A 25,793-nucleotide genomic window follows, 5' to 3' on the forward strand; every position below is an offset into this window, starting at 1 on the left:
AAAAACACCACCCAACTGGAAACAGATTCAAAACCAAAAGAAAGTCCAAACGAAGCAGTGCATTTGGAAGAAGACTGACATCACCCAGCAGTAATTTTCCTGATGCCACCCATCAGCAACACATTAGAGAAGAGTATTCACCAATTAAGGTTTTCCCTGCTCTCTCTCACCCCACAAAACACAAGTGCAGACACAAGAGATTGTGCAGAAAGCACAGTTAAATGCAAGAAAAATGGGGGGTTAAATTATGCCGCTGTTTCTTGCGGGGGGGGGAAGGACAGTTTAAGTACTCAACCTAAAAACTTTTTTGTCTGGATGGATTTAGGACCTGCTTTACTGAAACCAGCAGGCAGCCTTGCTTTACTTCAGTGGGACAAGCCATTAAAAACATCCAGACAGACGCAAAGCAAACCTAACAGAGAAACTAAAGCGTGCCACAAACCAGAGCTGCTTACCACGCCTAGGGCTGTCTAGACTTCACAGCCACCCCACAACCACGCTCTGCAGCTGCTTGCCGTTCACGCAAGAGCCAAGGGAAGGCTCCAGGCAAGCTCAGGCCAAGGGAATGCAGGCAGGCTAGATCCACATGGCTAAATCAACCTCACAGATAAAGGGTTACAGGCACAAAGGTGCTTTCACAGCCCCTGGCAAGTTACCACAATCTCTGCTCCGGTTCTTTGCAGCCTCCCAAGATATCTCCCACCGCTCTGCAGCCTCGCAGGCGACTCAGCCGCCCCCAGCAGGGATGAGGCCAGGCCACAGAACCTCGGACCCACAACCCACCCCAGCACCGAGAACAACACTAAGGCACAAGCCAAGTACCCCAAGCAGTTTTACCTGACCTGTTCCCTGCTCCACAAACCAGCCTGTGCTGCCTGAAGAGCCCTTACCCGCCTGGAGCCCTCAGAGTGACCAGCTGCACCTGAGGGATCAGCCCCCATCAAAAATGGGTCACACCTGCAGCCCCCACAGCACCAGCCTCCAGCTTCCCTCTGTGCACCACACTCAAGAAATCAAGCTGCAGACACCAAAACAAGCAGCGAGCCCCTTCAGACCGAGTCCCTCCTGTTCTCAGGACTGCGGCGTTTGTGCCGGTTTTTTTGGAAGACTGCTTCCAGAACACCGATTCCAGTAATTCTCAAGGCCTGCTTTGCTCAGTGACAGGTTGCAGAGCAGGCACAGCCCTGAGCTGAGCAAGCAGCGCAGGGTTTGTAGTCAGGCAACCTTTATCGTCTCAGAGACGAGAAGAAACCTTCGCATACAGCACCGAACATCGCTTGGAGCCTGCAGAAGCTCCGCTGCGCTGCCTGAAAGAGCCATACGTGTCAGACAGGCAACACAACATAGAGCACCCAGAGTGCCTGTGCTTAGGCAAGTATGGGACATTCAGCATCCCAGATCCTCCTCTACTTGGCCTTCTACTGGTAGGAAGGGCTGGCCCACAGTTTGGGATGCTCTACTTCTATACCCACATTGTGGAAATCTGCACATAGAAAACCCAGAGCTATTTTTCTGGTTCATCTTGCTTGGGGACTTAAAAGATGATGACCCAAAACATAAAAAAAAAAAAAAAAAGAAACAAAAAAGCCCCCAAAACCCCAACCCCCAAAACTGCAAAATTCCAAAGAGTCTGATAAAGTTAGTATCGTGTAAATAATACTTAAAAACACCTACAGAAAGATCAGTACTTGGCTTGTGACACCAGCCACTGGACTTAAGGAACACAAACCATACCAAGAAATCAGGGCATGATCAAAGTCAAGATACGAGGTTTAATCTCATATGGAACTGCAGTGTGTAACACCGTATTCCATCTAGATAACTGTCTTTATCACTCCAGCAATAGAAATGTAACTATCTGGCCTGAGTAAAATCTCATCCTCCCCTGCTTTAACTGGCTCTTTAATCAAGATACAGACCATAAACTCTCATCAAATGAGCATCCAGTTCAAGTAATGCTTAACCTTCACTGCTGCTCTTTGCATTTTGTCAGGTATTTGACCACTAGAATTGCAGGTTCAACCTATTCCTTTGAGAACGAAGATATGTTTTACTTCATCCAGTTGATGGCACGTATATACAAATCACAATCTGTATCAACTGTTCCATATCTGAAAGCTGTTACTGGGCTTTTGTCTATTTAGTTTGTCAGCACCAGCAATAGAGAAAGCTAAGTCAGTGTGGATACTAAAGACTTAATGAGAGCGCAGAGTGCTGTAGAACATGGTTTTTCTCAGCTGCTTGGATTCAGAGCACAACATTAAACTAATCATACCTACTGCCTTTTTGACTTCTACTGAATGTGGAGAAGGTTCCCAATGGTTTGATTTCATAGGTTTAGTTTCATAGATATGTGAAGTATTATGATATGGAGACTCAGGACTGTACACATGTAGCTCTCTTTAGACAGATATGTAAAACCATGTATTAGCTCCTACCAGCTCTCTGAGCCAGCAGGACAGAAGCCAACACTGATTCAGGAATTGTTTACCCACAGAGCTAGTAAGAACCCATGCCTCTCAGATGGATGTGTTAGCATGGGTGCACTTCCACACTATCAAGGCCGCAGGGGTTTTGGAGGAAAATTTGTTCACATCCTGCTAACTGGGCCAGCAGCAAAGCTAGTGAAGGACTGTTTGCACCTAACAGCATAAGCTTGCCCTTATCAGATAAGGTCGTGCTAAAAATAATTCTGTGGTAACAGAGGTCTCAAGACCCGAAGAATCTTCTGTCTCATCCATAACTTCTGCACTGCCACAACTGATTTGTGGTTTGCTTCTAATTTTAAAGGTCATGGTCCAGCCAACACCATTGAAATATGACTGACTGCCATTTTTGTCTTTTCTAGAATTTTTTTTCTTTTTTGCTAGCTACAATGTATGCTCAGTTTCCACACAGAAAGGAGTCACAGTGATGGGGAATGCAAATCCCACCCTTAATCTTGAACGCAGTAGACGTGATACAATTCTGCTGGGAGGGCAGCAGCAATATCAACCAAATTACCCAATGGCCCAGTTCTGGAGACCTAGGACATGGTCAGTTATGTGCTGGGAAGTGGACTGCCAAACTCATTTCACAGCAGTCAGACTGCAGCAACTTGCAGTCAGTAATGATATGGGCTTGATGTGAATTGGCAGCAGATGCTGATGAAAAGCATTTTTCCCTTTGTCATAACATATCTAATCACAAGTGCCCTCAGTCAAGTAAGGTCCTGAACCTTACTACTTACAGCTCATTTCTCAGTACATTATAAACTAGCAGTTCATTATGTAATACATAAAGTTGCATGCAAACAAGATGCCTCCCCATAGTTAACTTATTCCTAAATCATTATCTTCAGCACAATTACTGCTGAAAACATTTCTGTAGCTGTTTTAAGCTCTGCCAAAAATAATTTGAGCAGCATTTAAAGTTAGCTTCAGAGTGTGTGTGTGTGTGTGTGTGTGTGTATTTAAAATGAACTCTTTTTGCAGGTCTCCCTTTTCCTTACCCCCATTGAAAGTTCCAGATTTCATTATGTAAGTCTAGGAATTCTTCATATCATAAGGAGCACATACAAATGTTGGTGCCACCTCCTGTCCTTTGTAGATTGTATCTTGAGGGTCTGCAGTGTGGATGCAATGGAGATAACAGAGAGAAAGTAGCAGGATGAGGTTTACGTTTGTAAGAAGAGATTACGCTCTAGGAAAGAACAGTTACATACTGGTATTTACAGGGGAGTAATTGCCATCAGAAGATCATTGGAGTTTTACAGGCACTGACATCAAGTTATAGTAATTTGATGAGCTGATGAACTATACTACAGCATTGTAGAACAGCCTGAGCATTTTAGGAAGTTGAGCATCCCACTCCAAATTACTGCATTCCTATGGGGACTGGGATCGTGAAGCAGAAGAGAACATTACAATTTGATGGATGTAAAATTGCAACAAAACAGATGACTTATAAACAACACTCATTACAAAAATCAGTATGACATGTCTAAAGCCTAACCCCTTCTATATTAGTCCTGTTACAGAATACAGCAACTTTAATGGTAAAGACTTAATCATTTGGAGCAAATACCTCCGACCTGCATCACATCTTATTGAAACTATCATTTCAGAATACTTAACACTTTACTAAGGGACATAAATCACCAGGCTCTGAAACAGGAAGTGCAATTATCTGAACACTGTTGCTTCCAATCAGTTAGCAATAAAAATATGTTGAGGCTATTAAAATGATAAACACTGTATCGTTTCTTTTTTTTTTTTCCACCAGGGAGCATTAAAAATAAATGACAAAAATGCAAAGCAGCCTTTAGACACTACAACAAACCTCAGTGTTGGTAGCAAGAGCAATGCAAGCACACTCCAGATATTGACTACATCTTAAGTGCATTCTTTCAAACAGCTTAAAATGACAACCAAATTAATTCTGAGTGCAAGCAGGTACAACTTCTGTTTGTTTTGTTTGCTTTCTCAAAGTTGCTATCACACCATTGTAGGTACTAGCTTGGCACAGCACAGCTACACTTCCCTGCTAAGCTCAACAGTTTGTAGCAGACAGCACTTCTGTACAGTCACACACTGCTGAATCTCTCCACCCAGTTATCTACAAATCTGAAGTAGATGAGCGCGCCTCGAGCTTTTGTATCAACTTCGGTATTCTTTCCTACTCTTCCATCTCTTTGCCCATGCAACTTAGATCGCATCCTGTGTAACCGCAGAGGGACAAGAACAAAAACCTTATTGCTCCTTTTTCCCAATTAGCACCTAAGTTGTCCCCCCAGCTTCTTTTTCCACTCCCCTTCAGTTTCTTCTATAGTTTAACAGCTTTCAGCCTTCAAATCTTACTGCCACGAAGTTAGACTTGTGCCTGTACTCCCAGGCGTATTTCCAAGCAATGTATCCAAGAAGCTTTTGATGGAGGCAGGGGACAGAAGAGGAGGAAAAAAAAAAGAAAAGAAAAGAAAAAAAAAATGCAAAGACAGACACAAGACAGAACTTCAGAACACAGTTTCTGTGAACTTTGATTAATGCCTAGGGGAAGGTAGGTTGAACCTAAGTCATTATGTTTGCACAAAGCTTTACCACTTCTGCAAACTCCATGCAGTTTCATACAGCAAAATACTTCAGAGGGCCTGTATGCAATATCATTTCTGTTTCATTCTTTATGCATATGACACCAGCCTTCTGGAAGGCCTGTAACTGGATAACAGATTTTAGTGAAACAAGGTTTTAGACTTATAATTTTAAGAAATGATTGTCACAGTCTTCTACCTACCATGCACTCACCTTCAGATGGTGTCATATGGATAAGGGAGACAGCTCCTCTCAAGTGTGCAAAATACAGTCTCAAATTGTTCCCTGTTGTCGCACATCCACTTACAGCTCTCCCCAGTTCACTTACTGCCAATTTCACCTACTGAATTCAGGCGGGTGACTAATGGCAAGGACACTTAGTACTTCCTCTTCCCAAAGGCTGTTATATGCTGGTGTGCATGGTGGTCAGAGTCCATTTAACTGACAAATCCACTTTTAAGTCTTCCTGTCCCAGTGGGATAATTTTCCAGGTCAATTTCTCTTTGTATGTGACACTGTCACCTTGGCTTTGACAACAAAGTTTATTAGACTTTCCACAGTGCACGCACAGTAGGCATTAAAGCATTTGGCTTATCCTTCGCTCATCAGCATACTTCACTAAAAGCAGCATCTTTCTCATATGTCAGGCTACTTCAGCTAGTTTTGTGAGGGAAAAGAGCATTGCCGAATACAAACGACTAGTATTTCAGACCATGTGGCTCAGCATCCCAATTTCCTTTGGCTCAGCTCTCATTATTGCGGATTGTTATGGCAACTGGAGTGAAGAATACAAGATACATTTGTAAGAAAGAAGTCCAACAAGAGTACCAAATTCCCAGGCAGGGAAGAGAAAGGAGAGTAAGAACACACTTATTTAAATTAATCAGAAATCAGATGGGGGAAGATATCCAAACCCCCAAACCCAAGACCATAATCTTCACTTTATAAGAAATTATCCTGATAACCTCAACTTCTGGTACATTTGGCACTATTTAGCAGCCTCCTCTAAAAGAGATTTCTTACTACTCCTGCTATCTTCTTTCAATGAGATTTAAGTAAGCATACACTAATGTAAAAATTCTGTCATTTACTGAAGCTACAGTCTCTGCCAAAGAGTTACTTTCACACCATTACAGGTAAGGCCATTATGGGTGGCTTCTGCCATATGGTTATGAGGTGTGAAGATATAGCCTGCAGAAGAACAGCCTGGCTATCCTACTGTAGAACTGGGCAGGATCATTCAGCAGATTTTTTTTTTTTTTTAACTTCAGTTCCAGTGGAGGTAACATGCCATATGAGTCAAAACAATTATCTACTTTGGGTGCTAAATTTAGCTCCCTTCATTCTGTGCTTGAAAAGGAAACACATGAATGACCTCCAGTCATTAAAAAAAAAAAGCTCGAATATTTTTATTTTGACACAATTTAAAAATATACAAATACATTAAATATCAGGGTTCATTAAAGCCAATTTTTTAAAATATATATATATAGGTATGTATTGTTATTTTGAAGGGAGATGGAAACCAAAACACCACATCATATATTTAATTTGACAGTGCAAGCGAATGAGAAACTGTTTAGACCAGGAGTCCACTGTGTCAGACAGCAATAACAAAAGCTGAACAGTTCCTGAAACACACAGACAAATAGTAAAAATATCTGCTCCATTTAAAAGAGTTTGCTGGGGGGGAAGAATATGGGAAGGGAAAGATATTATCATTAAGAAAAACTTGACTGCGCAGAAGTTAGAGCACTAGACGCCTGACATTAAACTAAGTTACATATGCACTTGAGGATAAGATAGGGTTCAGACAGTACAATGACATGAATAATCCTTCAGTAATTTATGTGTAGAAGGAATACATTAGCAACTAAGCAATACAAGAATGCACTATCATTGATAGATTTGCAAGCAGAAACTCCCTGCTTTCAAAGGTGCAGTTTCTTGGCATTATTTGCATAGTTACTCCTTTTCTTTAGCGGTTAGGAAAATATTCAGCAACTAAGTTCAGAAAAAGCCTATGACCTCCAGACATAATTTCTACCTGTGGAAAATCACAGCAGCACAAAGACAAAAAGACATCAAAACGACAGAAACAAAACTGCCACCTCCTGAACTTGGAACATAACGAACTATAAAGCACATTTCATATTGAAAAGTGAAGGGTCTCAAAATGGCATTGTCTGCTGTCTTTAGTTTTGTCCAGTAGAACAAGAATGTCATTTATCATTGTGATAGAAAGACAATCTTAAGTTTCTCCATACAGCAATTCAGGCTTTTTTTTTTTTTTTTTTTTTTTGGCACAGGGTCCTCTTCATGGTTTGTTCTTTATCCTCAATCTTTACCCTAGCTTGTCTGGATGCTACAAGAGATCTCATTACCTTGTGAGGACACAGATAAAAGTAAACACAACTGCACTGAAACTTACATAAAAACAGGTCTATTCAATAAGATAAATATATCTCCTCCCATCCCAGTTCTCCTTTTTTAGGTTTGAATAAGCTTTTAACCACAGAGAAAAGGGAATCTGGATCACAAGGTTTGGACTCTCCATATGGGTGTCATGTCAGCTCAAGACAGTTATGTTCACATTTTCCTGAAAAAGAGAACAGACTGTTCCAGTTTGTTCATGCCAGTGGATGCTGATGAAGAGCTTCCAAGTAATTTATTTTAGGAGCATAGACCCATAATGGAGTGCCAGCTAAACCAAAACAGGCAATAGCAACACAGGTAGGTGGGAATGCACAAGCTGCATAGTTATAATTTCACATATGGTGACAGTGACACTTCAACCAATTTAGCAACCTCAGGTTTTTCACTTATTTTCCAGTCACCCACTCTTATGCCCATACCACTATGCCCATTATGCTGATATACATGTTCACACAGCAACAGTCAGCCATGCCAGGAAAGGTGAAGGTGATAAGGATAACCTAGCCAAAAAAAAAATTACTCTAACAGCTACTTTAATTTCCTCATCAAGTGACTACTCAGCCACACAGCTGGCATAAGATGGGCAAGAACAAGCATCCAAGAGCGAGGGCTATTTAGGCTGGCACTTTCAACAAAGAAATACTTGTTGAGCTCTGTCATAAGGTGCTGGCCTGCAGATGTCAGGCCTGTTAATCAATGGCTTGACCAAAGAAACCCCTTATTGCATTGGCAGAAATTCACCTGACCTCTCCAGTTCATCTCAGTACCCACTGACATGCCCAACAGAATGCACAGCTACTCTGCAGGAATTTTGGTTTCCCTTCAACTGTTATGTTAAGGGAAGAGTGCTAGCAGAGACAGTCTTTGCAGGACAGACATAGCAGCCTATCAGTTATAAAGCCATAGCAAATGGCTCTTTATCCAAGGACGAAGCTGAAGCCAATTGGAAAAGCTTCCCAACAAATTCCCACACTTGGGATTGGACCTATACTGACCACAGCCTTCAAAAGCACCAAGAACAACAGTATCTTGATAGCGGGTCTATATTCACAGTTAAAAACCAGGGTCAGCCATGTCATAGGCTGAAGAGGATGCTCCAGGAGGCATCATTTTTTGCTTCAAAAGGATACTGCACGTTAAGTATTGTTATATTGTCCTACAATGTTAAAGCAGTGGCACTTAGTGTTAGTAGCATTTACAAGTGGGTCCTTCAAACAAGTCCACATCCTTGAGTAATCTCAGTGTTTTGTGTTGGCCTGCAGCACTGAGACATTCAGCTCTGGGGACACAGAACACATCACAACACAGGAAGAAGAACTTGCCAAAACTGAAAGTGTACCAAAGAAAGGCAGATTATTTAAAGATTTTAAACACAGCATCTGTAGGAGACAAATGAAACCACAGAGCTGGAATAGTGCATTTCAAGATCACCAAAGCAGTTCACCAAACTGGATGTAGCCTGCCATCAGTATCTTTGCATTAGTTCATTTCTCTGTTAACATTTGGCACAAACCCTTTGAGACAGTAATTTGGCTTCCATTTAGGTCAGCTGCTTGCGATGTTTTCCTGGCACTTCAGTGGATTCAGAAAAAGTTTCTTCGACACTGTGTACACTTATAAAGTCCTCAGTCAAGAATGAAGGCTAAACATTGCTGACCCTGGTTTCAGAAGAAGAGATCATAGCAGCAGATGCAGACGTCACTAGTGACCGTTCTCGTCTGACATATCGTGGCTTCCGAACTGAAATGGTGGGCACAGAAACATCATTAGCACCTGCTGTATAAGCATGCCTTTATCATTAATTCATAACACCACATGCCATCCAACAATTCCTGAGTGACCAAAGTCATTCTGGACCTTAAAAAAATCCCCCCAAAAAACAAAACACAAAACCCCCTACATAGAGCTGATACAACAAAAGTCTGCAAATAAACTTTTTAAACAAGCTTCCAATAGCCTACTAAATAAGGTGCTCATTACAAACTATTCCCATTATTTGTGTTTACAGTACATGTAGCTTTCCATTTTCAGCCCTAACAAAAACTCCCACAACTGTACCTTCTTTTTAAACAGATGTATAAATTAAGGTAAGGAAACTAAGACTTTTCAGAAGCTGCACTGGCTGTCAGTTTAACAGCCAGACCCAGACCAAGTTTGGAACACATCTAAAAAATGTTTAAAAGTTAAAGACTGCATTAATAAAAGTTAAATTTTAATTACACCATCTTGATTAAAAAGGCCTATGCATACATGAGAAGCGAGACTAGAAATTTTGCTGAGCTTCAAAGGCCATTATTTCTTAAGTTTTTAGATTTGGTCTGTCTCACTTTTAAGTCATTGCAAGTTCTGTCATTGTCTTGAAAGTACGGGGATCATGCACAGAAACAAGGTATTTTACTGTATTACCCTGGCCAAATAAATCCACTTTCCTAGCCACTCTAATTTCTTGTATAGATATAAATTCTTCTATCATTTGCAAAATATATCCTTCACTACCTACTTCTTTCCAAACTTTGTTACATGGTCAGAGACACTTAAAAGAATGCCTTGATTTGATTTGGTGTAATCCATTGCCCTTTTAAATATATATATTTTGGGAGAGTCATATTTAGATATTTCATGCTTTATTAGGCTCTCACTGGCTCATTAATAATATAAGAATGGCATGTACTATTTCTTAGAAGTAGCACAAATTTAGAGGCCCACCAAAAAGCAAGTTTTTGCTCTTGGATTACCCAGATCTGGTCTAAAACAGCATATTAGAGTATGAACTACTCAGTAATATTTATAGGTTGAAATTATGAAAAATTGGGGAGAAAAATTGAGACAAGCTGATTAGATTTAATCTTCCTCAAGAAATAAATTTCTGCCTGAGTTTCACACGTATTAAAAACCCACTTTGCCAAAAAGAGTCAACCTACAAACACCCCCCACACCACATACACACAAAACTGTATATTCCAAACAGTCTGTATCATTTGTTTCAAGAAGCTAATAAGCTTCAAATCAGCAAGCCTGAAAATGAGCCAACCTGGCATTGACAAGAAGACTCCAATCCTGAAAATAGGTCCCAGACTGAATAATTTATTTTTGAGCACTTATAAAAAAATATTGCATCTACTTGTAAGACTTGTCTATTAGGACAGAGAAGTGAAAGATCTATTTTAGGACCTGTCAAAAGATCTATTTTAACATAACGTGCTCTATCAATACTGTATGCCTACATTAATTAAAGCAATAAATCCCATCAAGAAGGTCTACTAGACAGATTTCACTGGATTTCTGTCCCCTCAATAGATTCCACCATTCTATACCAGGCTTTACGGGTAATTGTTTTGACTTGCTGTGTGTTTTTAGCATATCCACTTTGAGATAGTTTGCCTGCTTTTCAATAACAAGATGCATAAAAGGGAAGCCAACAGGTAAAACATTTGTACCAGCATGCCCCAGAGAACAGTTCCTCACCTGAAGAAGCTGGGGGAGGTATCATGGATGCCTGCATAACAGAAGAATGATCATGTCAAACAAAGCACCTTTTGTCTTCACAGTCTTTCATTAAAAAAATACAGGAACATTTTAGGGTTCCAATAATGTTTACTGTGTACATACCCTTTCTTGGAGAAAGTAACTCAATAGAATCCATATGGTCAGTATTCATATTTCACCTTTTTTCCAGTTTGGACAAAGAACCCCAAAACATCTTTTATTTTTATTTCGGTCTCTCATACATCGGATTAAGTAGCTCCCTAATGAACTCTTAAAACTTTAAGTTATTGTTTACTTGATGTTTTATGCTTGCTTATTCCCATTGGAAGGACAGAATTTACTTACTGTTTCACTAGGCTGGAGAACAGATGCTAAAAAAGAGAGAGAAAGAGAGAGACTAACAATCATTAATCTAGAAGGCTAGAACTGCTAGTTTTCTAAAAATACATGCATGCAACAGAATAGTTCTATTGTTAAAAAAAAAAAATAGTTTTGTCAAAGACTACCAAAACAGATCAGAACATTCAGAAATCCCATTAGCAGAATACGTTGTCTGTAGGACTCTCTTCAAGATTAGAGGTAAAGGGTTGCAAAGGTCTCCAAGAATGACTTATCTTGCTTTCAAAGAAGGTAGCCACAGCAGTGTCTCTTGAATATGAAGAAGCTTCAATAGGAAAAAGGCCACTTTGAGCCAACTACCAGAAAAAGGCAGTACAAATAGAAAACTATTTGAGCAGTGAGAGATGCAACTCTTCTTATGCAAGAGGTTGCTGCCTTTATTGGCCAGGTGATAATCATCATCCAGACAGAATGAAAGCTAACATGATAATAAGCCAGAGAAATGTTTCTAATGCTTCTCCTTCAAAGGAGGACATAAAAGCTTTAGCCTGCTGGACCAGAGCAAACTGTCAGTACAAAATGTGGAAGTCAGACAAGTATGACTGAAGCCTCGACAGAGGTCTGGTATCCCGCCAGCTTAGAAATGTTATAGCACAACAGCTCTTGACCCACTTAAAAACTGAAGGAGAATCTTGTACTAAATTTACTTGAAGACACATGCAAAAGCAACCTAGAGGTGTCAATATGGCAGTTGCGATTAAGATACTGGCAGTTCCTGTGGCACTGATCAATTTACACCTTAGGTAGCTACTGTTGTATACTTTTACACAAAATGATATCACAGAGATTGGAAATGTGATGTTCCATGAAGTTAACTATGACTAGATACAACATTCTTAGCCAAACAATGGAATTGTATCACTCCACCCACACCCTTTTTCTCTTTTTAAGCTTATTGCTATTGTGACAGTCTAGCTTGACCTTGGTCCTCTAAGACATGAATGAAAATTGAAAATAACAGGAGGTCTATTTGTTTAGCAGACCTAATGAGTAAACAGCCTGCTTTCAACAGAAGGAGCTCTAACACAGCAAATGCTGTGCTAGAGGTTGTCATGGGAATCATTCACAGTGACTGCATAGAAGGGGTGAGACAGTCATAGATCAGCAAAAATCAGTTTCATGCAAAACACTGGGTAAAATGGAGACATCACCTTCCACATATCTTGCTCACCACCTCTCAGAAACCGAAGACTAGTAAAATGTGGACAAATAGAACAACTTCACAGAAACTGAAGCATCTGAAAGAGCCAGATGTCTACATAAAGTCTTGGTGCCCTGTGGCTAAGCACATCCCAGGTGTTCTTTCCTTAGCTTTTCTGGAATCACTTTGGCATGAAGTCAGGTCACTGCATTTTAGTTACATGGCTTCATTTCTCAGTAACAGGATTGGCAGAAATAAAGAATAAATTTCTTTATAAGAAGAAAAGCTAAGGGGTGTTCGCTTTAAAAAAAAAATTCAGGCAGTTAGCTCTTCCAAGCCCCAGTAAGTCCTGCATTTAGAGGGTAAACACAGTTGAATGAGTAGTACAGTAATGAGGAACCTCAAATTCCATTCCCTTTCTCCTGCTGCTGACACATCCATGATAAGTACACTGCCCTTTAGTATTACAGTTCATTTCTCTCTAAACCAAGAATAAACAACTGCTTTTTGTAAGGCTTTATAATTGTCTGGCATTTTGTATACTGAAATAAACAAGTATTAAGTTCTATAAAAATGCCTTCTGTGCAAAAAGCACTGACTGGTTTCTCCCCCCCCCCCCCCCCCCCCTTTTTGAAATCAAGTATTTAATATTCAGTGACAACTAACGTCAAGTATTGTACTCTGGCAAATCTTTGAAAGCTACAAAAAACAATAGCTGGGTTAGTGTGAGAGATACTGTGTAATATGCACCTAAGCGCACTTAGGCTGAGAACAGACATCCTGTGCACTGCCATGAAAACATACATACTGTAAACACATAGCAGGAAAAAAATTTTCATTAGTTTGCTTTGCTTTAGCCGATCAAAAGAGATAACAGTAGTTACATTAAGTTAGAACACTGACATGAAGAAATTTAAAAGGTTTTAATTTAAAAAAACTCAAGGGCCAAAATTTTAGAGATTAAATAGACAATGAGAGGTATTTTACCTTTGTTTCTTCTGTAGAAAACATTAGGAAGTTTATTGGCACGTTTGAGGTAGAAGAAAGAAGCAACAGACAGAATCAGGAATAAACTGATGAAAAATGTCCCTAAGATGAGAGAGGCTGCCACTTCTGGGCCCCCTGTACAAAAAAAAATATATATATATAACAAGAGAGAGAGAAAAGACTATTATTCACTACAAATCTCTTCTAATACAAGGGTTAAATGAAAGATAAAGACCAACTTTCTGATATTCATAGGAGAAAAAAAACCAACAGGGTGGGGGGTTTAATATACAGACAGACCTCACTGAAACATTTGCAAAGATCTTTCAATACTCATTTTGTTACATGAGCAACTTCCCCAACCCCACCTATCAAATGTCAGGAAAGCCTTAGTCCCTACTTTTTTGAAGGCAGACAACTTTTTAATCCATTGTTCTGTTTCTTTTATGTAACTTTCAAAACCAGTGCTGGGAGGCAGTCAACATTAATATTGTTCTTTTATTCCTTAAATGAAATCTCCTAAAGACAAACTTGTCAACAGACAATATACCACTAGTACAGTAACACCCAGTATTATGTTTTGCACAAGTGACTGATATAGAAACCATTTAAGGAGGCAGACATTAGCAAAAGGTGCCCTCTTTCATCTCTATTCCCACTTTCCCTGCCTCAAAAAATGTCCTGCGTATTCATTCTGCTGTTTTATTTAAGATTATGATCCCAAAGAGCAAGCACTTCCTAAAACTAAAGTTGTTAATGATCTTGTTGCACACAAACTAAGACAGCAGATCTGTCTGACAGCTCTGCTTGAGAAGTCCACACTGAAGAGCACTAGATACAAGTCAAGTATATGCACATGACAAGACAAATGTTAGAAAGGGATCAGCAGCACTCAAGTTTGACATGGCTGTTTAGCTTTCCTTTTTAAGAGCACTGATAAGCACTCGCCCTGTAACGCTAAATCACTTCATTTAGCAACACTTCAGCAAGAGATAGGATACCATCTAAATAGTCTCAATTTGTGTTATTCCTACCAGTGTAGAAGAAGTATTTTTAGGAAGTTAAACAGAAATGACGGGTCAGCAGTGATAAAATCAACTTACAGAAAGGCTAACCAAGATGTAACAGGTGTGTAACACGTTGCCTCACCCCTAAAACCCAAAACTCTTGCAGCATAAGGTTCAACACTCAAGTTATGGGGTTTCATAAATAACCAGCTCAACCTGTACCCAAAAAATCACTTCAAGATCACTAGGACAAAATCAGAACTATTCAGTAAAATACAGTTACCTCAAAATTCAACTCTAAGACTTACAAAAGATTCTTGTTGAGAACAACTCAGAAAAAGTAAAAACGGCTACTACATTTAGAGTAAAAGCTGTGCTACAGAAAAACATTTTACAACTTGTTTCAAATGCTGTGTCATGAAGGGGCTGGTACGCAGTGAATAATCACAAAGCCTGCACTCTATAGCTATTTCCATTTACTCACCTATGTTCTGTATGAAAGGAGTTACGGTGCTTATATTCATTTGGAAATTCATTCCTCTGATACCAGCTGTAATCAAAAAGAATTTTTTAAATTAAAATCTGACAAAAACTACAGATCTGTTGAAAATTACTTCTCAGTAATTATTTGAAATTGTATAAGAACCCTGATTTCTCCCATGAAAAATTCATTCTTTACATCACTTTTGAGATTTAAAAAACCAGAAGCAAACAAGCATCATCATAATTTGTCCAAAAAGAAAATAATTCAGTAGTGCATTTCCCAGAAACTTAGATCAAGTTTGTCTCTTTCATTAAAAAATATTTAGAAGGAATTGAATGGTTCTCACCTCTCAAACAAAGCACACATACAAAATGAAGCTAGCCTTCTTAATACAGATTTTTTTCAAAGAACTCAAGTACAGTCTGAGCTATTTTGTGTTCTGGAAAAGTCCCTAGCAAATGCCCACAGCAAATGCCTGTTCCTTACAGCAGAGATTAAAGCAGACACAAACTTCAGTATTTGCTGTATGTTGGATACAGGTCCTACCCTGTAAGTTTAATCATTTTGATGTTTAGGACTTGACTTTTTTATTTTAAGAACTTACATTGGGCAGAATAATTTTTTTTTTTTTTGATGTTGCATTTGGCTTTGCAGATTAGCTACTCTAATAGATGACAAGATTCTGATTCCCACCACCCCCGAGAGTCTGGAATGGTTCCATAGCACTCTGCACAGTTTCTGCAAACTAAATTTCAAAGTTTCCATAGGTTTTGTTGCATGTTCAAAAGCTCAAAGTTATATTAGGAAAAGGTTGAAGTTTTACAAGGGAAGGGGAAAAAAAAAAAACCAAAAAAACCCAACACAATCTGCAACATTTCATGCCTTCTCAAACAGTCTTTGCTGGACCATGCATGCAAGAAGAGATCCTGGTACCGAAAAACACCCATCAAAATAAAGGGATGGTAAATGACTCACTATTTCTGCATTCAGTCAGATTGTAAATAGATAAAACAGGAACAGTTTCATTTTTGCATTTAATGCAGCTGCTACTACCATCCTCATTCCATCGTCTGTAACAACCTGCATAAGAATAAGATGTACAGAGGTTTGAAAACAACAAAAGCAACACTGGAGATATTTCCTAGTCTTCAGAAAGAGATAAAGGCAACAGAAGTTCCCTCTGTTTGGTCTACTGGTTACAAACATCTCCTGCTTCCTATTATATTACACAAGTTAAGAGGTTTCATTTCAAAGCATTTATTCCAGAAAAGATAACCTTTCAAGGGCCAAAAAGGAGAAAGAGAGTTACAAGCAAACAGCTCCCAGAGGGCAATTTCAACATAGCTCCATTCACTGCTTCACATGTTTTAGTTTTGAGAAAAATGGTAAGTGTCTAACAACCTGCAACTACCCTCAAAAACACTAGAAAAGCAGCAGAATTTTGCCATTTATTTTCAGAGGTCATACACTGTCAAAACAAAATTTAATGCCATTTTAATATATAGTATTGAAAATAGAAGTAGGCAGGGACAAAGATGCTAAGAACCAGAAAGTGTAGTTGGATGAAAAAAGGTGCTGGCATCCCTATAATCAATCACTTGAAGCATGGCAAGCTAAAACACCAATACTGCCATAATACAGTCTTTTCCCCATGCCTCAGTCCTCTCAAGTATTGTACTATTTGTTTCACTTTAAGAACAACCCAAACCTGTTTAAACTATTCTGTGACAGATGGTGAGTGTTTTATATCGGTCACCCTACCAGGCAGGCTGGAAACTGATTAAACTTTCATCTTGGCCTGTCTTCGATGTTCAAATCTCTCAATTTATGTTTAAATGCGCATACTGCTACGTCTTTGTTAAGAAAAAAAGATTTTAGGGCACATCTTCAGTAACAACTTCATTTAATACAATAAAGCTGTGGTGGTTTTACTTGAGGCTTAGACTTGAGACATGAAGATTAGAAGGATATTCCTACTAGATCATATTACAGTCTACATTTAAAAGAAAAAAACTTACTGTGCTGGCTAAAATCCAGTTCTATAGAGCCTTGAGCCAAACTGGTATCAATTATCCCATAAAGCAAACTATTAGTAAGGTGCTGATTTGAAAACAGCTCTACTGCTACATTTTTCCTTAGAGAGAAGCACCACATTTGATGCCCACAGTAATAAATTACATCTGACATTTAATCTAAACACAAACAGACCCAATGTAAGGGCAAAGACTTTCTACAGTAATAGGAAGGAAGCATCAAAGCACTTATCTGACACCAAAGATATTGGTAGATTATCAGTTTACAGTAAGATTTAAGAACACTATCCCGTGACCTGGAGACAATTGTTTATATCATATCTAAGATCATTTAGAACCAGAAAACAATGCATTAAATGAAGCAACAGCTAGAGAAGTAACGAAGCAGTGAAAATAGATAGGCTTAAAACGCTTTAACAACTGTCACAAGGAAATGACTGAACCCAGAAGTGGACCCCAATTGTTAAGCCACTAATTCTCTTGTTACTGTGGGCTCTGAAGCCATTTTCCCACTCTCTGATTTTAAATGAAATGGCATTAAAAATTTTTTTTACTGCTGCTAGAGAGTGACAAAAGTTTTTAACTTCATTTAGAAGAAAACAACTCTACATATATGGCACTAGGAAGGATGAGGCATTCTGTGCTAACAAGACAATAATATTGAATTTATTCTTAATGCTCCCTTAGATACACATTACAGCATTTTTGCTTTTTATGCTCATTATATGGGCTTTTAAGCATTTACAATAGCTCTTACATAATCTAACTGCACACTAACTAAAAAAAGATAAAGAATAACCTTATTAATAGCTGTCTACTCTCCTTACCATGCAAGAACAATATTTGTGAGTCATAAGAAGCGTTACCTTGTGTCTATAGAGGAAGAAAAACTTCAATATGTACATGCACTAATTATTTTGTTTTCACTCCCCATTTAGGCACTGTATTTTGGTGTTAACTGTCAAAAACAATCTGGAATTTTATTAAACAATGACACACTATACCTGGACTGCACTGGTTCGTTACTGGACAGGAACTGTTTGAATCCAACATATCCACACAGCATTCTGTTTCCAAAACCTAAGAACAGAAATTCTATTTCACACAGTTCTTAAGTTTACTGAAACACTTCAACAACAACAACAACAACAAGAATCTACAGAGAACATAGAGGAATAAGCAGTAACTGCAGTTAAAACTTGCTGTAACTTTTTCTTTTTGCATTAAGCAACCTTACAAGGAAAGAACAAGCTAGATGCACCATCAAGCTGATTTTGACCTGGCAGCTGCTACCCAAACTAACACTTGGAGAACAAATGCACAATCTGCTGTTGACATTGGACAAAGCCTCAAAAAACTGCTTTAGAAATATACTTGCTAAATTTTTCAGCGAAGCACAGTTCAGAGGGGGTTAGCCTTCCCACAGCACACAAATGCCCTAACAGATTTGCTCAGAAATACTATTGGCAAAATGACTAGCAGAAAACAGTTTTCACTGAATGCCCATATTGCAAGTGATGATAACATCTACATTTGGCAGAGCAATCCAGCAGAACTACAAAAGCTTCTTCCTTCAACATTTAATATAAAAGAATAACTTCACATATCCTGAAGGCACATAGTTTATTTTTTCTTTGTTTATATAAAAGCCAGTTTCAAAATTATTTACTAATTACAACAAGCTGTGACATAAGCTTAGAGATAAATGGTTGTTAGAAACTCTGTGGTTCTTTTGATAGATATTAGTAACATCCCCTATAGACTTGGGCATATCCACTCTCTGAATCTGTACAAGAAAAATAAGCCACAAAACTCCCACGCCTCTTAAAGCTTTGCAGGTACATTCCCCTAAAGAATATAGTAAGTCAAATCAGTCTTTAAAAGGGATGAAGTATTCTTGGTCAAAAGTAATAAGACCTGATCTATATTCAGCCATAAAAGCAACTTAAATATACCTAACATGTAACAGCCAGTATTTTTCTGCTTATCTGCAAAACCTATCAAATCCAGGGGTGACAAAGATCAAAGCTATCAGAAGAAATGGTTGGGACTGTCAAAACTGAAATGAGTAGGCTAACTTCACACTCTTAGTGCATCATGGGGAGGTAGACTGCCATAAAGAACCAGAAGATCTATAGGTAACAAGCTTAAGACCAGTTTCTTAAAAAGTTTTGTTGGCCGAACTCTCCTGCAACTAGAATTTTGTACTCTGACCTTTTTCTGTGACTTGAAGCAGTGTTTGCTTCAGAGATTCTTAGTCATTTGAAAAGTTAACTTTTGGGTATCCAAGTTTTGGACTGTTTGTAGTTAAACTGCCAAGCAGCTTGAAAAGTGGGGGTTTTTGACCATCAGGGTGCTTTTTCCACATGGTGGGAGGCATTACCAGTTGCACCCCTGCTAGCTGACAAGCACATGACTAGGAAGAATTCAACGCTTTAATAGGCAATCAGCCATCACAGCAAATTGACCCACTGTAAAAGTTTCAGTTAATGACTGCTAGGAGTACAGGTCACTTCTATTGAATTAGAAAGCCTTCTATAAACTACAATGTGAGAGGAAAATAATCTGATCCTTCTGTTTTTATAGTACCTAGCATGACAAAAATCATGAAGTACCTACCGAACTTTCAGTAGATTTGCTGGTAACTTCTGCTACGAGTCTAGTTAAGAGAAGGACATATGGCACCTCCATGCCCAGGAAAGACAGGTCTAAAGAACAGGGAAAGAAATTAGAGCGTCTTATTAATGACGAGAGAAGTTATGCTTTCCATTTGTTAAGGAACTTTTGCATTCAAATAATAGGAATGTGTTGGCAAAGGCCTTTAAATTAAATATGCCAGGGGGACTTACCTTGGTTCAAGATACAAATTTGAGACATTCAGAATTTTCCCTCCAGCTGCAGAGGGGCAGGTTTCTGGCTATGGCAGACTGTGGTTGCTAAGAAACGAGCCTTATCAGTCTGCTCCAAACTGGGCCATGCAGAGACTATTCCACACCCAGGATCTAAAAATCAATGTGATTGCAATAGAACAGTTACCGCCTGGCACCACCACTGATAAGCCTCGCCACAGTTACAGGCTCCTCTGGTTGCAGCATTGAACTGCAATGGATTTGTGTCAGGACAGAGAGCACACGCCACTTTGAAAAGGCAATACTGCAATTAATTTCTCCCATGACAGCACAGTCATAAAGCATTAATGAAGTCTGTCTGTTAATACGTAGTATTTCTCAGTTGCCTGAGAACAGACTTTCTCAATGTGGAACAGAATGTTGTGGACAGTCTGCCACAAGCCTTGCTTTTTTTCCCCCTCCATTTTTGCTATATAACTCCACATATAACCTAAACAAAGTCCACATTTCTTACATGAAATTGTTTGGATAAACTAAAAGGTGCTACGTCATGCTTGATCCACATTGTTCAGACACTCCCTATATCAATATTATAATATCTGCCTGCTCTCTAGTCAATATAATGTTTGAAGCCACATCCAGTTCTCAGAACTACTGTCCCTGCAGCCTGCTCACTTTAGGAAAACAGTCTTTCGTATTATAAATAAAACATGGAGACAGACAAGGCCCTCTAACCAGAACTTAATAAGAAGAAAGTGTCTGAAAGAAAGCCTTCAACTGTAGGGGGAAACTCCTTTAGTGACTCATTTCACAAACTGAAAATTGTTACTAGTTGTTAAATAAAAAAAAAAACAGTGGATGAGTTTTAAATTACTGCAAAATATGTATCATGACCCTTGGAAAGTTGTTTTTCTGAAGAAAAAAAATCATTGACCAGTTCCTATGATTAATTTCCATTCAGTGATTCTATTAAATCACTTACACATAGCCTGTTGCCTCAACTTCAAAGTAAGATTAGTTCAGCTTGGTGGGACAACTTACTATTATCCCCTGCTATCACACAGAAGCTTCAAGATCAAGGACTGAAAATCCTGAAAACCAAACTCCAGTCTTACTGCTACAACTAATTTCTACAGTTAGTGAGGATTGGGGCAGAGCAGGAAAAGCTTGCACTGTCATGATACCTTCCAATCTAAGCATAACAATGGATTTCAAGTCTGTCAGTGTCAAGCTACAGCATCCATGATTTCATCAGTTCACATTTACATACACGTAAATAAAATGACGCATATACTAAAATGAAAAGCAGACAGACAATATAAAGTGCACTATGCATGCAACGCTAGCTGACAAAGGCCAAGACAGTGCCTGATTAGCCTTGCTGTTGGCAATGTAGATTATAGGAGCCAAGGAATGTAAGCAGCAAGGAACCCTTGAACATGCAGAGATCCTCCAGAATGAGATACTAAGAGCTAGTTTGCTTCAGGAATGATACCACCACCACATCCTGGAGTGAAAATTAAGATGGATCATGGCAGTTTACAGAACTGCTGGAAAGTGATGGCACTGCCAAAAACAGCAGGGAAAATTTAGCTTTGGGAATTCTATGCAAGGATGGAAAGATACATTTCTAATCCACAGCTAAGCTGATAAACTGCTGACTAAAAAGCTTTAATGTTATTTTTCAACAATACCTGAGGTGACAAGATACCTCAAATGCAACCACCTGTTTTAACAAAAAGGTGAAGTCATCTCAGAAGATGAAAGGAGACAACCTTTCTAGAGTGCAGTATGTATCCCCAAAAGCCAAGAACACCTAGCTTATAGCTTTGACGGTAACAGTTTCTCCTCGAGTGCAATTGAGCAGAACAGAAGCTACTCATGACTCAGTAAATGATCGCTGATGTAGGCATTGCACTTACCTAGTTTGACAGAGAGCTTTCCACTTGTGTGTGACAGTATACAAGTGCTTACATAAAAGTTATGAATAATTCTGTTTTAGATCACATTGGGTGTAACTTTAATCTGCACATTTAACCTTTTAAAAACTTTTATTTTTATGCCTTTCTATTGCAGCAGAAGTTGAGTAGCACAACTTTAAGGTGTTTCAAAGCAGTCCAGCAGAGTCTAATGTTAAAACGATCCTCAGGATGTGCACATAGATGGATGTATTCTAAACAAATACATACATAGAGTTTGCCTTGTTACCTATCAGTTCTCTACAATCTGTCTTCAGAAATGAGATATTGCTGCTTGGCTGAGAAGGACTTCCTCTGGGGAAAATACTTTGAGTTGGTAAAGACATTTGCTGATAATTCTTTGTTGTTTCGGATGCTATACACAGATTTTTGTCAATACCTGGTTATTGTAATAGCTGTAAATACTAATAAAAGGCAGGTGAAAGAGGCATTTGCTTAAACAAGTATATTCTTGTTATCTAGAAAAATACTTATTTGCAGGAACAAGTCATACTAAACGAGAAAACAATTGTGAAACTAGCCACTTCTAAGTGCCCAATCCCCCTCTTTGTGAATGCAAATAGCTATACAGCATCAGCTCAATATTGGTTGTATTTCCATTCCTGAAATAAATCAAGCTAGTAATCAACAATACTGTTGCAGTTATGGGCAGATATTTGTTCACAGCCGCTAGTGATTCTAACAAACTGGAACATCTTCCCTGCAGCTGTTCCAGTAGAAATAGGACACAAGATCTATTTGCCCGCAAATCATCAGCCAGTATTTTTTATTTCTGTGAGAGAAAATATCTAAGCTTTTCATGTGCATATGTATACACACATACATATATATGTCGTTGTTGTTTGTTTGTTGTTTGAATTTTGAACCAGCTTTAACTGCAGGAAAAGGAAATCGGAGATGAACAAGATGCTTTAAAGCTTCCAAACATATGAAACACGTTATGTTTACTCAATTTACATGTTACTCCACATCCCAGAACCACTTCTTCACACCCTGCTGGATTCTCTATCAGCCAGTAAAAATTAGAAGGCTATTAACATAATATATAAATAACATCTGTCTGAATGAGGCAGAAATTCAAGCCATGAAGGTAACACTAGATATCTACCTTTTTTTTTTAGGGTAATGCCCATGAAAGATATCAGACAGACCTAAGCATCCATATTCTTTATATGTAATAATATGAAAAACATATATAATGTTCCTAAAGTCTGGTTGTGCCATACCTCAGCAAGGTTGGAGAGAGCTTGGGACTTGTAAGTCAAAGAATAAATCAAGTGCAGAACTTCCAAACAAGACAGCAACTTCAAGTTGGGATTTGTACTGTTAATTGGTCTCCCCGTACAAAACCACGGAAGTAACACAACTCATTTTACTGCTTTCCAGCCACAAGTCAGTCATAACCGTTCTATTGCCAACCTGAACAATATTTTACACCATAATTTTAACTTTAGAAAGGAAAAAGCCCTAAAGCCTCCAAGACATTCAGTACACAGGAATACTAACCATGCCTCTGAATGAGGTAGCTGAAGTTTTAGTTCTTAAATTCTAAGTACGTGAATTTGATCAGGATCCGACACCCACAGCAAAACAATTTACAAGCCCATATAATATGTTTCATGTTTGGCAGCATTTTCTCTTTGGATTACAGAAAAAAAAGATAATGTCATGCACAAACTGGAGCCCAAATTAGAAAGTATTTATGCTTGAGATACCAGCACAGTTTTGCGAACACAGACATTTTAATTAAAACAAGTATTTCGCACCAGAGTTCCACATTTGAAACAAATCTCAAATCACTGTCAACTTGGATCTCAAGTGCCACAATACACATAAGCTAAACACATCAAGATTCACTAAGGGAATTCTTCCTCTTCTTGCTTTTAAAAAAGAACACAAACAATTCATCAACACTAACCACTAGAAGACTTTTTCCCTCCCACGCCTGGAAGCAAGTGTTCTTTAATTCATTTTTATGTCTACATTTTCCATACATATAACTGTGCATCTATTATTTCTGTTGTATTATCAGTATCTTGCTTGCTTAAAATGTTGGTGGAGCATTGTTTGAGTAAGGTAATTTTTTCAGGTACATGGAAGAAGATGGCAGTAAAAAGAAACATTGCCTAAATTTCGGGTGGTTTTATAATTCATTCAGCAGATCAGGTTTGAAACTAATAACACTCATCCCACTGCCAAAGCCTTCTTAATTCTGATGTGACCTTGAATTAGTCATAATAAAACAGAAGAGTCAAAATGCAGTCTCACAAACAACAAACTTGTAAAGGCCTAAACTCTCACTTACCAGCTCCGTCAGAGGTATGCACTAGGACACTGCATCTTCCTCAGATAACACTGAACGCTTGTGGTATGTGGTTTACTGCTAGCTTCTCATTGACACTGCAACTGTTTCACAATAAACCTGCACGGTAGAAGAACAGATATGGGTTGTGCTTAGAACAATCTTTTATAAATTAAAGCTGAAGGAGGACTTGTTTTTCCAGCTTTCTTAACATGCACCCATGAAAAGAACTACTATCCCTACCCTTCCATCAAAATGATTATGTAATAGGCCAGCAACCAGCAATTAAAAATACACACCTTCCGCTCATGACAATGAAGACATCTACTTTAAGCTAGGCTTTGCTTCAAAAGCAGTTACATACCTGGAATACGCCTAGAGCAAACACTAATTAACACCAACATTTACTGTTGTTCAGTCAACAAAAAGTTGGCAGTAACACATTCTGCTGTTGAAACGGTCATTGCAACCTTAAAAACTGAGAGCAGAAGTGAATACGAGTGCAATTTGGTTGCCAATAGTATAGCTATACAGCACAGGGAAAGATGCTTTGGAAACCCAGCATATTCATGGCCTGTTTAGGGCTTTTTTTCCCCCCAAAAAACAGCGCAACAAAAATTTGTGTTATAGACATATATATTTGCTTGAAATGTATCAAGGGAAAAAAAAACCCCAACAAACCAAAAAAAACTACCAAACACCCACAACCCTAAAAAGTCTCAGAATGCCAAAACCGGTAGTAAACTGAGTTAGTTTATTAGGGAAAAAGTATCCAAAGTTTTACTGGACCATGAGAAGGAGACTATTTGTTTCCAAATGCGTCTCGAGAATACAGCACTTCAACGTAAAACGTTCCAGGAACCAAGAAGCCTTGAAAAAAGCTGGGCAAGAAGAAGGACCGAGGGGCAACTCCTCCCCGGCTTCAACCTACATGGCAAACCCCTGCCGCGGCTCCCTCACACACCACTCCCCCCGGCCCCGGCGAGAGGGTCGGGGGCTTTTTCCTCGGGTAAGGCACCCTCCCTCTGCCCGCTCTGGAAACACATTTCTGCCGCCGCTGCCCACCCCCGGGACGCCTCTCGGGGACCGGCCCCAACACCCCTCCCCACACCACCGCCTCCACCGGCAGCGGGACACCGTGGAGGAAGGAGGGAGTGTGTGTGAGGTGAGGGGGGGGGCCTGGCCCGCGGCTGACAGACCGCTCCCCGCCCGGCGGTGCCGGCAGGGCCCGCTGCCGCCTGCGGCCTCACCGAAAGCTGCAGCGGCGCCCTCAGCGCCTCGCCTCACCTGCCCGGCGGCGCCTCCCACGCCCCGAACAATGGGGCAACGCCCGGGGGCTCGCCGCCCTCCCTCGGGCTCGGGCTCTGCCACCGCCCGCCCTCCCTCCTTCCTTCCCTCCCGCCGCCGCCGCCCGAGGGGCCCGGCCGCCCTCCCGCCACCGCCTCCTCACCTGAGGAAACAACCGGCGGCAGGTTCCCTTTCGTACCCCCCGCCCTCAGGCGGCGCCCTGCCCGCTCCTTCCCGCCGCGCCCTGGGAGTTGTAGTTCCCCCCTGCCGGCCCGCCGCTCGGGTTCCCCGAAGGGGCCCTTCGCTCGGAACTACAAGTCCCAGCAGCCTCCGCGCC

General features: G+C 39.7%; 1 protein-coding gene and 1 long non-coding RNA gene across 2 annotated transcripts; both read right to left on the minus strand.

Moving 5' to 3' along the window:
• Positions 1-7,338: 7,338 nt before the first annotated feature.
• On the minus strand, positions 7,339-19,738 carry C7H1orf159 (chromosome 7 C1orf159 homolog). The gene is made up of 8 exons (XM_052793268.1): positions 19,659-19,738; positions 18,044-18,119; positions 15,982-16,086; positions 15,007-15,072; positions 13,516-13,650; positions 11,334-11,359; positions 10,968-10,998; positions 7,339-9,242 (listed from the first exon to the last, which is right to left on the minus strand). The coding sequence occupies exons 1-8, from the start codon at positions 19,728-19,730 to the stop codon at positions 9,145-9,147; spliced, it is 609 nt and encodes a 202-aa protein (XP_052649228.1). The 5' UTR covers positions 19,731-19,738; the 3' UTR covers positions 7,339-9,144.
• A 172-nt stretch (positions 19,739-19,910) lies between these two features.
• Positions 19,911-25,677, minus strand: LOC128144513 (uncharacterized). The gene is made up of 3 exons (XR_008236105.1): positions 25,620-25,677; positions 24,173-24,289; positions 19,911-20,041 (listed from the first exon to the last, which is right to left on the minus strand). It is a non-coding gene; the product is annotated as an uncharacterized LOC128144513 (long non-coding RNA).
• Positions 25,678-25,793: the final 116 nt, after the last annotated feature.

This window comes from Harpia harpyja, chromosome 7 (genome assembly GCF_026419915.1).
Source record: "Harpia harpyja isolate bHarHar1 chromosome 7, bHarHar1 primary haplotype, whole genome shotgun sequence".
NCBI lineage: Eukaryota > Metazoa > Chordata > Aves > Accipitriformes > Accipitridae > Harpia > Harpia harpyja.